Source organism: Arabidopsis thaliana, chromosome 5 (assembly GCF_000001735.4).
Source record: "Arabidopsis thaliana chromosome 5, partial sequence".
NCBI classification, from domain to species: domain Eukaryota; kingdom Viridiplantae; phylum Streptophyta; class Magnoliopsida; order Brassicales; family Brassicaceae; genus Arabidopsis; species Arabidopsis thaliana.
In genome coordinates, this window is record NC_003076.8 from 14,267,472 (window position 1) to 14,284,745 (window position 17,274).

The 17,274-nt window shown below is 35.1% G+C and overlaps 4 protein-coding genes and 1 pseudogene across 8 annotated transcripts; 4 read left to right on the plus strand and 1 right to left on the minus strand.

Annotated features, from left to right (window-relative positions):
* Positions 1-1,098: 1,098 nt before the first annotated feature.
* On the plus strand, positions 1,099-3,535 carry AT5G36226 (annotated as a pseudogene; the record flags this gene model as incomplete). Its single annotated transcript has 1 exon — positions 1,099-3,535.
* A 342-nt stretch (positions 3,536-3,877) lies between these two features.
* On the plus strand, positions 3,878-5,787 carry AT5G36228 (nucleic acid binding / zinc ion binding protein). Its single transcript, NM_001036896.2, has one exon. It carries the CDS (start codon positions 4,220-4,222, stop codon positions 5,303-5,305), a length of 1,086 nt encoding a protein of 361 aa, NP_001031973.1. The 5' UTR covers positions 3,878-4,219; the 3' UTR covers positions 5,306-5,787.
* Positions 5,788-5,873: 86 nt separating this feature from the next.
* On the plus strand, positions 5,874-9,586 carry AT5G36230 (ARM repeat superfamily protein). Of its 2 annotated transcripts, NM_123014.4 has the most exons (8): positions 5,874-6,052; positions 6,474-6,497; positions 6,596-6,701; positions 6,792-6,860; positions 7,408-7,901; positions 8,375-8,636; positions 8,908-9,116; positions 9,236-9,586. In NM_123014.4, exons 1-8 carry the CDS (start codon positions 6,048-6,050, stop codon positions 9,300-9,302), a joined length of 1,236 nt encoding a protein of 411 aa, NP_568534.1. In that variant the 5' UTR covers positions 5,874-6,047; the 3' UTR covers positions 9,303-9,586. The 2 variants fall into 2 exon arrangements, with proteins under 2 accessions (NP_568534.1, NP_001330518.1); NM_001344135.1 differs by lacking the exon at positions 5,874-6,052 and having other exon boundaries at positions 6,064-6,497.
* Positions 9,587-10,500: 914 nt separating this feature from the next.
* On the minus strand, positions 10,501-11,453 carry AT5G36240 (zinc knuckle (CCHC-type) family protein; the record flags this gene model as incomplete). The annotated part of the gene is made up of 3 exons (NM_123015.1): positions 10,501-10,995; positions 11,096-11,212; positions 11,301-11,453. 3 exons carry the CDS (start codon positions 11,451-11,453, stop codon positions 10,501-10,503), a joined length of 765 nt encoding a protein of 254 aa, NP_198473.1.
* A 3,134-nt stretch (positions 11,454-14,587) lies between these two features.
* On the plus strand, positions 14,588-17,213 carry PP2C74 (Protein phosphatase 2C family protein). 3 transcript variants are annotated; one of them, NM_123016.2, is made up of 5 exons: positions 14,588-15,382; positions 15,499-15,882; positions 15,981-16,098; positions 16,180-16,403; positions 16,549-17,213. In NM_123016.2, exons 1-5 carry the CDS (start codon positions 15,119-15,121, stop codon positions 16,903-16,905), a joined length of 1,347 nt encoding a protein of 448 aa, NP_198474.1. In that variant the 5' UTR covers positions 14,588-15,118; the 3' UTR covers positions 16,906-17,213. The 3 variants fall into 3 exon arrangements, with proteins under 3 accessions (NP_198474.1, NP_001330834.1, NP_001330835.1); NM_001344136.1 differs by having other exon boundaries at positions 14,599-15,382; positions 16,180-16,445; positions 16,549-17,187; NM_001344137.1 differs by having other exon boundaries at positions 14,616-15,382; positions 16,180-17,158.
* Positions 17,214-17,274: the final 61 nt, after the last annotated feature.

The window sequence follows — 17,274 nt, forward strand, 5'->3', positions numbered from 1 at the left end:
GTTATAATATGTGTACAAATTTAGAATTAACAATAAAAAAATTCAAAATATAAATATACAATCTTAAACAATAAACAAAACAAACAATATTAACAAAACAAATACAACTTAAATTTGTTTTTTAAAGAAACACATCTCGATTTTTTGTAAGAAGTTTATACATTATAATATTTATTTTATAATACGGGTGAAATCCTAGAATTGACGGATTTGGGTCGATATTAATACATGATTGTATATTACGGGTGAAATTAACAATCAAATACAATTATACAATTTTAAACACTAAACAAAACAAAAAAATATTAATAAAACAAATACAACTTATTATTTCAAAATTTTAGTTAAAAAATATCGTCTCGCGGTATACCATATACTTAAATTAAACCAAATAAAAACATATATTTATAAATCATCTTAATAATAAATATTCTATTTTTTAATAAAAATATAGGCCCACGGTATACCGCGAGTTAATATCTAGTTATAAACAAAATTGCACATTTATTTTGTAAATCATTTTATCATACACGTTGATATACCCACTTATACAATTCCAAAATATCGAATGTAGCACTTCTGAACCACATAAAAATATTTTAACAATTGAAATACATTTAGACTGGTTCTCATTGCCAACTGTTGGGGTGTTCTTAAGCCTGTAAGCCCAAAGAGTGTATAGAGTCAATACATGAACCTTTCTAAAAAGGAATTAATAGAGAATCGAACTTTTTATTTGTTTCCCAAAAGTGTTACCCTCTAGAGAATCGAACTTATAACATCTGTACAATACTAAAATGAAATACGTATACCATGTTTAGGTTGAACCAGTTGGCGAATTAATTTCTTGGAAAAATTACATATACCGGGTCCAAACCGTATTTTGCTATAGGTTTAGGCATTCGGTTATTCAGTGTAGTTCGGTTCGAATTTTTACTAGTAGTTTCAAAAAGTATATTCCAAATAGAACCGAATTTGATTTGAATTGGTTTGGTTTCGGTTAGTCGAATGTCTCTCTTGAGTAAAAGATATTTTTACTAGTAGTTTCAAAAAGTATATTCCAAATAGAATCGAATTTGATTTGAATTGGTTTGGTTTCGGTTTTTTCTTTCAGAAGTATTGGAGTGTGATCAAAGATCAAGTGATATCTGAAGTTAATAAGTTCTTTGATTCGGGGATTATTCCTGAGGAATGGAATCATACCCACCTTTGTCTAATCCTTAAGGTCCATCCGCCTCAGAGAATGATTGACTTAAGACCAATAAGTCTTTGTTCTGTTCTTTATAAGATTGTGGCAAAGATTCTAGTGAATAGGCTAAAGAAGCATTTGTCTCTGATTGTGTCTCCTACTCAAGCCGCTTTTGTCTCAGACAGAATGATATCTGATAATGTTTTGATAGCGCATGAAGCTATACACAGTCTGAAATCTCATCCTGTTTTTTCTAACTCATCGATGGTTGTTAAAACTGACATGTCAAAGGCCTACGACAGAGTTGAATGGTCTTTTCTCAGAGAAATGCTACAACTACTAGGGTTCAATAATATATGGATTTCTTGGATAATGGGATGTGTGACATCTGTTACATACTCAATCTTGATTAATGGCCAACCTTTTGGTTTTATCAGACCTGAAAGAGGTATTCGCCAAGGAGATCCTCTCTCCCCTTTCTTGTTTGTGTTATGCACAGAAGCTTTGATTCATCTGTTTGATCAATCTACTAGAGCAGGCTCCTTATCTGGAATTCAGTTTCATCCTTCAGGGCCAGTAATTAACAATCTGCTGTTTGCTGATGACAGCCTCTTTATGTGTAATGCTGATAAAGATCAGAGTTTGGAGATGTTGAACTGTTTAGATAAGTATGAGAAAATCTCTGGTCAAAAAATCAACAAATCGAAATCAGCAATCACTTTCGGATTAAAAATTGATGAGGCTACAAAGAAGTGGATTAAAGATACAACTGAGATTCAAACAGAAGGAGGAACAGGGAAATATCTAGGATTCCCAGAGTGTTTTAGTGGATCTAAGCAGGAACTTTTGGATTATATTAAAGTCAGATTGAAGGATAGACTAACAGGATGGTTTGCAAAAAATCTATCTCAAGGAGGTAAAGAAGTCCTTATTAAATCCGTGGCTATGGCTCTCCCTGTGTATGCAATGAGCTGTTTCAAATTACCAAAGACTTCTATCAAGAACTTAACAAGTGCAATTATGGAGTTCTGGTGGAGCAATTCAAAGGATCACAAAAAAATTCACTGGTTGGGGACTGAAAAAATGACTTTACCTAAAACACTTGGTGGCTTTGGATTTAAAGATCTGGAAATTTTCAATCAGGCTCTTTTGGCAAAGCAAGCTTGGAGGCTATTACATGAGCCCAATTGTCTTTTTTCAAGATTCTTCAAGAGCAGGTACTTTGTGAATTCTCCATTTATAGATGCGTCTGTTGGAAGTAAAACATCCTATGCGTGGAGAAGTATTTTGTCTGGTAGGGATCTTTTAATTAAAGGACTGAAAAGAATCATTGGGAATGGAAAAGAGACATTGGTATGGATTGATAAGTGGATCCATGATGGAATAAACAGGAGACCCACAGGAATTCAATCCCTCCAAAACATTAGACTTCGAGTTGATGCTCTGATTAATATGGAAACGGGATGTTGGAATACGAATCTGTTGAGAGCTTTATTTCATCATACTGATGTTAGGATTATTCAAGCATCAAAGCCAGTAGTTGGGAGATCAGATTTCTTTTGCTGGACAGAAACTAGGAATGATATCTATTCGATTAGATCAGGATATGATTTAGCTTACAAATTTCATCATTTAGATCAGATTACAGAAGCTACAAATCGCCCTTCAAGGACCACAATTGTAGAGGCCTGCTGGAAGATTCCCACTGTTCCAAAAATTCAGGTGTTTCTATGGAAACTACTAAGAGGTGCACTGGCTGTTACAGAACGTTTGAAGACAAAAGGAATTCAGAGTTATGATGGTTGTTGGTTTTGTGATGCAGATTTGGAAACAATTAATCATATGTTGTTTCTATGTCCATATGCAAGACAAGTTTGGGCTTTGTCTAATATTCCATCACCACAGACAGGTTTTTGCAAGTCAGATTATGAGAATTTCCATTATTTGATGAGTTTGCAATCACAACAAAAGGATATTGCAGAAATTTCAAAGGTTTTTCCTTGGGTTTTATGGCGCTTGTGGAAAAATAGGAATCAGCTATTGTTTGAAGGATCTTTTTTTCCGCCAAATGAATTGATTATAAAAGCAAGGGAGGATGCTACTGAATGGTTTACAGCTCAAGAAGCTCGAGAATCACCTATGAGAAAGCCTAACCTCAGCCATGATTTCCGGAAACCTCCAGTTCAGGGAGAATTTAAATGCAACATTGGATATTCTTGGTCCAAGTTGCATAGGCTTGCGGGTGTATCTTGGGTACTTAGAGATTCTCTGAGTAATGTAGTTCTCCACAGTCGTCGATCTTATTCTCAAGTTGTGTCCTTGTTTGAAGCTAAGATCAAGAGCTAGGAATGGGCAGTTGAGAGTATGAAGAGTTTACATGTTCAAAAAGTGATTTTTGGAGCCACTACAATGGAGATAATCAAAGCCCTGCATAAACCTAAGGATTGGCCATCAATAATAAGTCACATTCTCCCAATGCTAGTTATGGCTGATGGAATGACTGATTGGTTCATTTTATTTGAACCTAATGGGTGCAACAAAGGAGCCTATAAAATAGCCAAGAGTGTTACCTCTGACATAAGAGTGAACTCTTATGTAGCTCAAAGCTATCCTAGATGGATGAAAGATTTCTTCATTAAGGAGAAATGTATTGTCGATAGTATTAGGTCCTAAGTTTTTTTTAGTTTTAAGTTAGGAGTTGTAATTATAGAGTGTATTTTATTAGGTTCTAGGTCCTTCTTTTTATTTATTCCAGTAATTTTCTAGTTAGATAGATTTTTAAAGAGATTACTTCGCAATGATAGAAAAAAAACAAAAAGATTTAGTCCTTCTAGACTTAAGCGGTGGATTAATGTTTATAGTCTTTTCTGGGGTTTGAATCTTTGACTTTAGCTTTCTTACAATTAAGGTTTCTCCTTCTCGTAATTGATCCTAGAGTATATAAATTAGGAAGTCTGCTTTCTCTTAGTCCTGTATCTTTAAGCTTTCATAATTAGGAAAAAAAAAAAAAAAAAGAGAGAAGGGGTAGCGATGAGTGATGAATTGTGGAACGCCATACAACATATGGATTTAGGTCGTGAGGAGCCTGAACTTTATATCCCATATCATGCTTATGTTGGAGCGTTGGCTTCTAACAGATTAAGTCTCCTTGGAAGAATTCTAAATCCTCAAACTCAAAGCGTTGAAAGAGCTATCTTGGAGCTACCTTATCAGTGGGGACTTGGAACTCAGGTACATGGACGCATCCTTGACGACAGATGTTTTCAAGTTCGTTTTCGCTCGGAGATAGATCTACTTAATGGGCTAAGAAGAGCGCCTTGGGTTTTTAATGAATGGTTTATTGCACTTCAGAGATGGGAAGACTTTCCTACAGAGGATTTCCTTACCTTTATAGATGTTTGGGTTCATATTAGAGGAATTCCTTTACCATATGTGTCAGAAAGGACAGTTGAGATCATTGCTAGTACTTTAGGAGAGGTTGTGGCTATGGATTTCAATGAAGAAACTACATCGCAGATAACCTTTATTCGTGTTAAGGTTAGAATGGATTTCACTGAGCCACTACGTTTCTTTCGAAGAGTACGGTTTGCATCTAGAGAAAGAGCCATGATTGGCTTTGAGTATGAGAAGCTTCAGCGAGTTTGCACCAACTGCTGTCGAGTGAATCATCAAGTCAGTCATTGCCCGTATGTTGTGCATCAGGAGGAGATGGATAATGAACCAGATGTTTTGGTCTCTCCAGAGAGGTATGATGATGAAGACAGTCTCAATCAAGAAGATCACGGGAGACACTCACAAAGTTCTGTTATCTCATCGTTTTCATCCTTAACTCCAATATCACTGAATGCGCCTCCTGTTGTAAACTGGAATGATAACATGATAGGCAACATACCTCATAGATTCCCATCAACTTCAGTCTCATCTTCTCACACTGTTTCAGATGGTTACCTTGCAGCTTCGGAATGGAGACCTAAAGATCAAGTTAGCTATGAGGTTGGTGAGAGTTCAAAGAGAAAGAAAGGGAAGCAAGTATTAGAAGTGCCTGAACGCAGCATCCGACAGAGACGAATGGGATCCGGGATAAGGTTTTACCCGGTGAATGGTGAAAATCCTTAAACTCTAACATGAAGGTTAATAAGAGAGTAGTATCGAGTTTCTACTCTAAGGACACTTCTTTTGAGAATCAAGTTTCAGTTTGGTACCTTAGGTAATAATGATCCACTTTGAACAATAGGGTGGAGTGTGACATAATTTTTTGAAGAACACTGATAGTAAGAAGCTGACAAAGGAAGATGTGGACAACATCTTTTGATCTTCCTTGATTACTTTTTGGATCTTGTAGTACTAATAATCTACTGGAAGAAAGGCTGGGTTTTGAAGATTCTGGAATCAAGAAATGAAGATGAACTGCGGACAAATCAGTTTATGTCTGAAGACTAAGACACATCCTTAATTTCATTAGTTATTAGTAGGTACAACTGATGTAATATGAAGTTTTTAAGGTTGCAGTTTGTTTGTACTAAATACTCTGTTTCTCCAAAATGGTTCTCTATTATTGGAAGACGCTGCTAATGTTATATATAATATGGTTATGTTGGAAAAAAAAAAGTAAAAGATATTTATGAGTAGGTGAATAAGGGGTAAAAGAGTCATTTAGTCATATACGGTGTTATCTCTAGTACTAGTCTCTACTTATAGCGTCGAGACGAAACTCTCTTTTTGACAGCATAGCCTCCTTACTTCATCTTCCTCTCATTTTATCTTTCTTCTTCACACTCTCTCGGATACTTTTTTGTGCTTCGACAAAAGCTCTCAGATCCACAGAGTCAGAGGCTCGTCTCTTCTTTGATCTTGGTTTATGAGGTAACAAGAATCTCCACTCTCTCTCGTAAATCTCTTCTTCTTTGGATTTTGGGTAATGGATTATATTCTCGATTCTTTCTGAAGAAATCTTTGAATTTGTTCGTAGTAGGAAGATTTTGTTCTTATTTTCTTCTTGGGCTATGAGATTACGTTTGATGTTTGTTACCTTTCATGGCCTCATTGCGATTGATTGAATTCGATTTATGATGATTAGGGATTTGTGTAAAAAAATTCGGATTCGCCGATGTAACAATTTCGGGTTCTTCTTATAATTGGAATTGAATTAGACTGAATTAAGTTAGTTTTTTTGCCGTTCAATATTATTTGCGAAATGTGTGTTTTCGATTTCTAGGGTTTCTCATGATTGGGACTAACGAATGTATCAATTTGCTAAAATTTTTTGTCTTCGTTTGTTCTGCAGCTCGAAGGAGAAACCCACTCTCGGGTTAGTGATACCTCTTCTTTTTGAGTTTTTACTAGGACAAATTTTGATGTTGTTAGCATTTCTTTGTATACTTAGAAGCTATTCTTATGTACGTGCAGAGGTACGCGGATTAAGACCCGCAAACGGAATATTGCTGCTCCTCTGGACCCTGCAGCCTTTTCTGATGCAGTGGTCCAGATTTACCATGATAATGCTGGTGATCTGGTAGGATTGGTGTCTAGAATTTTTATGTCATGCTTTGATCTGGAGATGTGTTTGCACTTAACTTATATTACGCTTGTTTGCTTGGTTTAGGAACTTGTTGCCAAAAGTATTGAGTCATCAGACCTTAATTTCACAAGATATGGTGACATCTTCTTTGAGGTGAGTTTACAACTAAACTTTGTGGACATGTTCTTGGTGATCTTTTATTTGGACCTTTTTCAGGACCTTTTTCTTGCTTATTTCTTTCATGTTTACATTGATACTGTACTCCGATTCCCTTATTCTTAGTTAAGCAGAATTTACTTACAGCTGTGTTGTTTCAACTGTCTTGCAAAGCCTTAGAATCACTTCTTTGTGTATTTAATCACATTGTGTATGCGTGGGATACGACTTCTTTTTTCTTTGACAAGAGGGGTTTACGCTTCTAGAATTGTGCACTGTCTTCTCCTGTGATTTCTGATGTCCACTTGTATAGAAGAATACGTGTTCAATCTGTTGAACCTGTAATATCTATTTACCTGTATATTCTGCAGTGTAAATGGTTCTGTAGAAATATTCCTGGATATTTTTCTTCTTCTTGTTATTGTGGTTCTGTTTTCTTCTATTCAAGGGGTGTTTGTGTTATAATTTCTTATGCCTTCTACTGGTTTTGTTTGGTTTGCCCTTTTTAGTTATGAATTTTGATTGAGAGATCTTGTGTTTTAAGGTTATTTTCATAGGAGGACGCACACAACCTGGAACAGTGAAATCTGATGAAGGAGAACGTCATACTTACTCTGTAATTGATTGTGAACCCAAGCGTGAAGCCATTTTGCCATCTGTTGTCTACATACAGAAAATTCTGCGTAGGAAGCCTTTCCTCATAAAGAACCTTGAAAATGTTACTCGGAGATTCCTGCAGTCACTGGAGCTTTTTGAGGAAAATGAAAGGAAGAAGCTTGCTATCTTCACAGCACTTGCCTTTTCCCAGAAGCTCTCAGGATTACCTCCGGAAACTGTCTTCCAGCCATTGCTCAAGGATAATCTTGTTGCCAAAGGGATAGTGCTCTCCTTCGTAACAGACTTCTTCAAGGAGTATTTGGTTGAGAACAGTCTTGAAGACTTGATTTCTATTCTGAGGCGTGGGAAAATGGAAGACAACCTTATGGATTTCCTACCACCAGTAAGGCGATCTGCTGAAAGTTTTGCGGAACATTTCACGTGAGTTTCTCTTTGCAGTTTTTTTTGGTTATTTGTCTCTATGAAGTTTTTTGCATTCAGTTATATTTCTACCTTGTTAGTAACATGTTTTTATTGCATAGAAGAAAAAGCTGCATGAATAATTTAAATCGGTGTCACTGCCGTTGTCCACATTAGTTTAGTATAATTGCATTTAAAAGTGTACAGCATTCTGTTTAGCTAACCTAACTGTAAGAATGTATGAAAGATTTTGCGCGTCAGCTATTTTAAAGTATTTCATTCATTATTATTTGACTTCTATATGTCTATAAGGATTTTGTTTGTCAACTATCAAAATTCATCTCTTCATTAATCAATCATAAAGTACAGATTCTGCTGCTAATGCTATTTTCCTCTTTCGTCTGCCTTTGCATTCCATGTTTGCATTCTTTTTTTTCTGTGTGGTGCGTTTGTAAATTAATTGAAAATAACGTGTTTACTTCTGGGATTTTTAGGAATGAAGGATTGACTGATCTAGTAGAGTACCATTCAAAGAAAATGTTTGAGGTGAAACTGAGGGAAATCAAAACCGTTCTTACAAGCAAGGTCACAGAGGAAAGTAATGTAGACGAAGTCATTGAATCGGTGAAGCAACAGATCAAAGATGCTAAGTTACCTGACATTGAGGTTGTGCGTGTTGTTTGGGATGGTTTAATGGATGCTGTTCAGTGGTCTGGAAAAAACCAGCAGCAAAATGCAAATTCTGTTCTGCGCCAGGTAAGATTTTATAGATATGATGAGCCAACCATTCAATTTATATCTGTCATGTCATATAAGAGTTCCATATGTAGTGTGTTACTCCACAAACTGCGAAAGACTTTCGTGCTAATATTAGTTGGTAGTCATGATTTGTGTAGAATCAAAAAAAGAAGTGGGAGTCATGAATAATGAATCACTAATGCAAATCGCTTTTGATGTCATATTAGCGTTGAAATAATATGTGATCCCTCTTATGGTCACTTTATCTCTTGATGTTTGATCTGTGTAGGTGAAAACATGGGCTCCACTTCTGAACACGTTCTGTACCAGCGGAAAGCTAGAGCTGGAACTGATGTACAAAGTCCAAATGCAATGCTATGAGGATGCAAAGCTTATGAAAGTTTTCCCAGAAGTAGTGAGGTCGCTCTATGAACTCGATGTCCTCGCTGAAGACACCATTCTCCACTGGTTCCGTAAAGGAACCAACTCAAAGGGCAGGTGTGCATTTAGTTCCATGACATATTATAACAACTTCATTACGAAAGCTTTTCTTTTATATCATAGCTAAAAAGTATGAAAGCACTCTCTTGATGTTTTCTTGTGGTGAATGTTTGCAGGCAAACCTTTGTGAAAAGTTTAGAGCCATTTGTGAATTGGCTTGAAGAGGCGGAGGAAGAAGAGTGAGTGATCTATGTTTCTAATAAACAAGCCATGAAGACGATAATAATTCAGGGTTTCTTCTATGTTTCACTTTTGCTTATGAGCTTTACTCTGCTTTGTATTTTGGCAATAAGTATTTGATATTGTTGTGCTTCTTTTTTTTTTCTTTTTGGTTTTGATGACTGTCTCTGTTTCCCCAGAACGGTTTTGGATTCTTTTGCAAATGGATTTAGGCAAATGCAAATTCTGCTTTATTTATTGTTAATTCGATTTTTACTTTTACTCAACACTTCAAGTTATCAGTTTAGCATCATGCATTGATGCAATGTGAGAAAAGTATCTTCTACTATGGACCCATTTGGTTTCCTTTGGACCAAGACACTCCTATATGGCATTTTATCCAGGTATAAGGGGGGAGGTTTTCACTTTTTCTGCTCAAGAGCCAACACATCGAAATTAGACTTATCAACAGATCTATCTTGGACCTGAAACAATTGCTGAACTTCTTCCCCAACCTTGTTTATAAGTTCAGAAGCTAGCTCCACTTTTTCTTCAAATACAAATCCATTCAAAGATTTCCAAACAATCAGTGAAAAATTCTACTAATCTCAATAGGAATGGAAGGGTTCTTGGCTACGTGAATATAAGGAGAAAGAACTAAAGCCATTTTTGGGACTGGAATCAAGGACAAAGCCCAAACTTGTCTAGCCAAGGTACACGGATCCGCATAAATGTTTATAAACAATTTTGTAGCTTAGAAGTTAGAAGCTATATAGTGTTGCAAAACCAAATCAGCAAAAAAAGAAACTTTTCAGAAGATTCATCGTAATATTTGGATAAAAGACTCCATTTTTGGTCAACTGATGGATTTTATATTAACATCAAAAGCCATTAGAAAAGAGACTGAAGAAAAACTACAGAGCCAAGAAAAGCTACAGCAACAAACCAAGAAAATACATACAACTAAGACAAGGTTAACTACTAGACAGAGTTGAGAGAAAGAAACCATAAACAAAATCCGAAACAGATAGCCAAAAATCTAACCCAAGAGCTGTTCCAGATGCTATTCCACCTGCAACTAGAGAATGCAGAATCCCAAAAATTGTTGACAGAAGTCTATAGATTGATACTATCTAAATTGGAAAAAGACTTAAAAGTCAATAAAATTAATGGCTTAGTAATTAGTCAATGCACATGCACTGCAATAATTGAAGGATCCTTGTTAGATGCCATATTTATCCTGAAAAAAACAAAGAAAATTTATACGTGAATAATAACATGATAGAAAGGAAAGAACTGAAGAGCTCAAAGCACAAAATGTAGAAAGAGAGATAGAGACTACCTGTGAGGAATTGGGGCAATCACGAGCAATATGTCCTTTTCCTTTACATTCGTAGCATAAACGGCGAGTCTCTCTGCCCTTTGAAGTGCTTTTGCTCGATGAATTCAGTGAGATAAACCCTTCTTCCCTACTGATTTCTTGAAAGCATACACTGGAAGAATCAGGGCACTGATGCTCAAAATGCCCTTCTTCTTCTTCCCTAGTGTTTTCTTGAAAGCGTACGCTCGAAGAATCAGGGCCTTGACACTCATCTTCACTACTGTCTTCTGGAAAGCATACACTGAAAGAATTATGGCACTGATGCTCAAAATGCCCTTCTCTCCCACAGATAAAGCATGATGGACTAACCGAATCATCGTAGTGTCTACCACATGCCTAAAGAGAAAATATATTATAAATTCTGCATCTTTTTTCAGAGACTCGAACTCAATCAACAGTGTAGAGTAATTCCAAATCAAAATCTTTAACAACTTACCAGTCCAGTATGACCTAGTTGACCACATCTGTAGCAAGATACAGTCCATGACTGTGTATGACCAGGTTCAATACAACATAAATGCCCTAAGCTATTACAGACATAGCATTTGATATTCTGGTCAAAGTAAATTTGTTCATGATCAATGATAAAACAACACCACAAGCAAAGTACTGAATTTCAGGAGGAGACAAGAGAGAGTTACCTTCAAATCTTCATGAGAGTACTCATACTTGCACAAGGTCATGTCATGTCCAAATCCTCCACATCTTAAACATACTTCTGCTTCATCATCATTATGTCTCGGCATGATTAAGGGATCACAAACCCTAGAAATCGGATTGGGTAGCTTAATCATGTCAAGGTTTCGAATGATTTGGTTCTGAAGTTTCGAATACGGTGCTAAGATGAGTGTTAGGGTTGTGATAATTTATTTTTATGTTTTTAATTGCAATTTTTATTAATTAATGTGCATATATTTCATTAGATTTGAAAATACTGATTGCGGATATTTAAATTTATGAATTACTGTTTGTTCATAATTATCATTTTTTTGGTGTAGGAAAATATTACATTATATTAACTGTTTTCTTAATTTTTGTGAAACTCCAAAAGATTAATCTTTTAAGAACATAAGTAGTATAGTGCATGGGAACTTTGTCTGATTGTGTTTCTTTTTTTATTTTAAAGTTGTATGAAGAATGGAATATTTCTGTGAAGTTCATATATATTTGGTTTCGATTTGAGGACTAAATTTTTTGGTAATAATATCTTTTTACTTCATTGATATACGATAATATCTAATCTTGTAACAAAAAACTTAAGAAACCTCGATTATAAATCAAACCAATGCAAATAAGAAACATCATTTACAAGTTTGAATTACTGATATGATGATCTTACGTTTCGTTGAGAAGATTTGTTCAGAATTCACTAAATTATAAATTGTATTGTAGAAGAAAATATTTTATGATTTATAACAACATTATCAATATGGTGGTTTATAACGTATAACATACTACACTTATGAAAGCAGGACGAGACGAGATGAGATGAGAACGGGACTTCCCAAAAAAACACTAAACTCTAAATATCTTCAAATATAATGAACTTCCGGTGATAACTCAACAAAAACCGGTGACAACTCGACGAAAACTAGAAAAAGATTTATCAAAAATTTGACGAAACTTATGATAGTTATATTTCAATTTCTAACTGCAATACACTATTCACTTGCTTTATTCGACGGTTTGAGATATGGTGGTTGTAATTTATGTTTGATTTGTAGCGTGCATACCGATATACAAATGTTAATAATGTTCTATACATGTTTACATATATACAAAATATACATGTTTACACATATATATATATATATATATATATATATGTTAATAACGTTCTATATATGTGTTTACATGCATACAAATATTAATAACGATATATGTGTTTACATGTATACAAATATTAATAACATTATCTATATGTGTATTTAGATCCAATAATTTAACACTATAATTATTTTTAGTGCTTCATATATGTGTTTACATGTGTACAAATGTTAAAATCGTATAATATATGCCGGAAGTGTTTTAAAATTTCTCAAATTTGAGAAAACAATAATTAATGTTAAGTCTCGCCGTTACTAGTCAACTCGTTCTTTCTCACTGCATGTACGCCATTCATCTGTCGAACATTAAATGCCCGTCAACACGTTTCTTCTCTCACCAAAGAAATCACATGAACATATTTCACGGGCAAGATAGAAGCAAAATCTTGTTTTATACACGTTTCTTTTTTCACCAAAGAAGTCACATGAACATATTTCACGCGTAAGACAGAAGCAAAAGCTTGTTTTATAGTAACTATTTTGAAACCCAAGTCTGTATGTAACGTTTATTTTTCTTTCTTTTTCGACAAATCTCCTATTGTCTTTTACCTGAATACATATCCTAATTTTGTTTCTAAGCAAAACGTTCCAAAAAATAACTAAAACTCTTCGAATCTAATAAAAGCTAAGTAACCCAACAAAACCAAAAGAACAATTAAATAAACAATTAGGCTAAAGAATACCGCTAAAGAATACCATTGCTTCATTGCACGCTCAAATTTTTAATGTAAACTAACGATTTTTCTATGAAATGATGACTTCAATTATATTTTTAGAATTTTCAAAAACAAATGTATGTGATCGTGAAAACGATTATAATATATGTAAAGTTGCAAATATGGGTTATATTGCGTATTATTTTATACTTCATAGGATAATTTTGCATTTTTTGAATGTGGAGAGTAAAATTGCAAAAATAGGCAACTTTAAAGGTTTTTATTTTTTTGCACAAAATCATATTTTCAAATTTATTAATTTCTGGTGACAACTCAACAAAAACTAATCACAACTCGACAAAATTAGTAAAAATCCATCGAAAATTTGACGAACCTTATGATAATGATATTTCAATTTCTCACTGCAATGCATTGTTCACTAGCTCTATTCGACGGTTTGAGATATAGTGGTTGTAATTTATGTTTGATTTGTAGCATGCATACAAATATACAAATGTTGATAACGTTCTATATACATGTTTACATAATAAAGTGCTATATACATGTTTACATTACATATATACAAATGCTAATAACGCTCAATATATTTACATATATTATATATATCCAAATGTAATAACTTTCTACATATCTGTTTATATACATACAAATGTTAATAACCCTCTATGTGTAGTTACATGTATACAAATCTTAATAATGTTATCTATATGTGTATATACATATATATATATATAGTTTAATGCTTTTTATATGTGTTTATATGTGTACAAATGTTAAAATCGTGTAGTATATGTCGGAAGTGTGTTAAAAATTTCTCAAATTTGAGAAAACAATAATTAATGTTAAGTTTCACCGTTACTAAGTCAACTCAATCTTTCTTGCTGTATGAGCATCATTCATTTGTCGAGCATTAAATGCCCGTCAACACGTTTCTTCTCTCACCCATGAAATCACGTGAACATATTTCACGCGCAAGACAGAAGAAAAACTTGTTTTATAGTAACTATTTCGAAACCCCAATCTGTATGTAACGTCTGTTTTTCTTTTTTCTTCGACAAATCTCCTATTGTCTTTTACCTGAATACATATTGTAATTTTGTCTCGAAGCAAAACGTTCTAAAAAATAACTGAAACTTTTCAAATCTAATAAAAGCTAAGTAACCCAACAAACCAAGTGAACAATCAAATAATCAATTAGGCTAAAGAGTACTATTGCTTTATTGCACCCTCAAAAATTATTAGGATGATGAGAATGTAATATATCCTATATATGCTAAATCACCAAGTGCATGTTTAAGTTTATTAAACATAATCTACTAATATAAACTTCTATTAAGAATAAAATATTTAGTTGATCAAATAATAAGTATCTCCATACAAATTCCAGCTGTAAAAAATAAAATTAGGAAAACGAAATACTAAAATAATAAAGTTTGGAGATATATAGAAGAAAAAGAAAACAGAGCGCCATTATCGGTGAAAGCTGTGGTTGTTCCTTGAAATCCGATTCTGATTCCTTCCTTTTGGATCCGATTCTATCTCCACCTTCAAGCACAATATTCGACTCGGTACTCTCTCTTTCTTCTTCTTATTGCAAAAAGATTCTCTTTTTATCTGTTTTGTGGATATAGAGATTCTGGATAAAAACAATCATCTTTTTTCTCTCAAAAATCTCTGCTTAAGAACTGGGATTCTTCAAAAGCTCTTCTCTTGTCTGATTTCTTCTGAATTTCCCCTCTAAGTCTCTCCAATTCTTCTCCATTAGCTATAAAGTCGATTCCTTTATCACCGTTCTGAAGAATTTGGTCGAAAGTTTTGGCCTTTAGTACCCAATTTTCAATCCTGGCGATAACTGAATTGAAAAGGGTTCCAAAAGTTACATCACCTGAAAACAACAGTGCTTTTGATTGTGTTGGTGGTTTGGAGTGCTTGATAAGTTTAATCAGGGCCCTTGATATGGGGTCCTGCTTATCATCATCTGGAGGTGGAGGAAGCAGGAGATCTCTCCATGGCTCTCCTCATGTTCCTGGTCCTGGGAGGAGGAAGAGGCCTCCCAAGAGGAGACCTGGGTCTTGTAGTTCTTCGTTTGATAACACCGAGGAGCCACTTCTTCATAGGATCCCTGGAAGGATGTTTTTGAATGGCTCTACAGACACCGTGTCTCTCTTCTCTCAACAGGGCAAGAAAGGACCTAATCAGGACGCTATGATTGTTTGGGAGGTTAGTTTGGAAATTATACCACATTTGTTGCTTAGGCTACCTATAGTTTAGAGATGGATTACACCAAGTATAGATCTTTAGTAATCTTGGTTGTTATATGTTTTTCAACGTTTCAGAATTTTGGGTCTATGGAGGACACTGTGTTTTGTGGTGTTTTTGATGGTCATGGTCCGTATGGTCACATTGTTGCAAAGAGAGTGAGGGATTTGCTTCCACTCAAGTTAGGTTCTCATTTGGAGTCCTATGTGTCCCCTGAGGAGGTTCTTAAAGAGATTAGCCTTAACACTGATGATAGAAAGATCTCAGAAGACCTTGTACATATATCTGCCAATGGAGAATCACGAGTCTACAATAAGGATTATGTGAAGGATCAAGATATGATTCAAATGCTAATAGGCTCAATTGTTAAAGCCTACAGATTCATGGATAAGGAATTGAAGATGCAAGTTGATGTTGATTGTTTTTGCAGTGGAACAACTGCAGTTACCATGGTTAAGCAGGTACTTGAACCAAAATGTTCTGATGTTGTTTCTCACTTTGTTGCAATAAATCATATGTGTTTGTTTTGATTGTTTGTTTGTTTTCGGGTTTTCGGTAGGGTCAACATCTTGTTATCGGGAATATCGGGGATTCAAGAGCAGTATTGGGTGTGAGGAACAAAGACAATAAACTTGTTCCTTTTCAATTAACTGAAGATCTCAAACCAGATGTTCCAGGTAATCTACTTGGCCTCTACAAGCCTTTTTTGGTTATACCATCTGATTTATCAATTAAAGATTGAGTTTTGTTGTTTCCAGCTGAAGCAGAAAGGATAAAGAGATGCAGAGGACGTATATTTGCTCTTCGAGATGAACCGGGAGTTGCCCGTCTGTGGCTTCCTAACCACAACTCACCTGGTCTAGCCATGGCACGTGCTTTTGGAGATTTTTGCCTCAAAGACTTCGGTCTAATTTCTGTACCTGACGTCTCCTACCGACGCCTCACTGAGAAGGATGAATTTGTTGTCTTGGCAACTGATGGGGTAAGAAACATCCAAGCTCAATGTCAGAATAAGTGTGGACTAGTGAGCTCATTCTCTTAAGAACTTTGGATATATGTGTTATGGACGTAGCAACCTATACTCTTCTAGCTGTTAAGTACATTTTTCTCTCTTAAAAATTTGCTAGATTTGGGATGCATTGACGAATGAAGAGGTTGTAAAGATAGTAGCGAAAGCTCCAACGCGTTCCTCAGCAGGTCGAGCATTGGTGGAGGCTGCAGTGCGTAACTGGAGATGGAAGTTCCCGACTTCAAAAGTCGATGACTGTGCCGTAGTTTGCCTATTCCTTGACTCCGAACCAAACAGATTGTCAACTGCTTCTTTCTCAAAAGAAAAACACATCAACAATGGCGTTACTGAACCTGAACCAGACACAGCATCATCATCAACTCCAGACTCAGGAACCGGATCGCCTGAGCTCAATGGAGTCAACAGAATCGATACACTTGTGAATCTCCCAGTATATGTCCCAACCAAAGAGTAGGAAGATAGAACAGAGCCAGGAGCTCAATGTCTCCTATGCTCTATGTTTCTATCAACAGTTACTGTTTTGGTCATTTACCTCGGGTAAAATTACTGTTACACGCCCGTGCTCGTGTGTGACTCATTGTATATATCTTCTTTTTCAAATCATTGTAATACTTTTGCTACAGACTCTCTTTACTTTGTTAATAAATTTCTGATGCTCCAATTGAGTTTTTCGTAGCACTTGTTTGAGCAAATTTTGTTTGTTGGAAAAAGAACACATCAAGCCTTTTGAGTAACGCCATTATGGTTTGAGTAAACACTCATTAGTATTTGTAGTTAGTGTTACATTATATGGCAATGTTAGTGTTAGTACACTGAGTATGGA

Bases quoted from the DNA above. Each gene is read 5' to 3' on its own strand.
- PP2C74 (NM_001344136.1), top strand. From the start codon at position 15,119: ATGGGGTCCTGCTTATCATCATCTGGAGGTGGAGGAAGCAGGAGATCT. The intron at 15,383-15,498 runs GTTAGTTTGGAA...TCAACGTTTCAG, and splicing joins ACGCTATGATTGTTTGGGAG to AATTTTGGGTCTATGGAGGA. The intron at 15,883-15,980 runs GTACTTGAACCA...GGTTTTCGGTAG, and splicing joins CAGTTACCATGGTTAAGCAG to GGTCAACATCTTGTTATCGG.
- AT5G36228 (NM_001036896.2), top strand. From the start codon at position 4,220: ATGAGTGATGAATTGTGGAACGCCATACAACATATGGATTTAGGTCGT.
- AT5G36230 (NM_001344135.1), top strand. From the start codon at position 6,430: ATGTATCAATTTGCTAAAATTTTTTGTCTTCGTTTGTTCTGCAGCTCG. The intron at 6,702-6,791 runs GTAGGATTGGTG...TGCTTGGTTTAG, and splicing joins ATGATAATGCTGGTGATCTG to GAACTTGTTGCCAAAAGTAT. The intron at 8,637-8,907 runs GTAAGATTTTAT...TGATCTGTGTAG, and splicing joins CAAATTCTGTTCTGCGCCAG to GTGAAAACATGGGCTCCACT.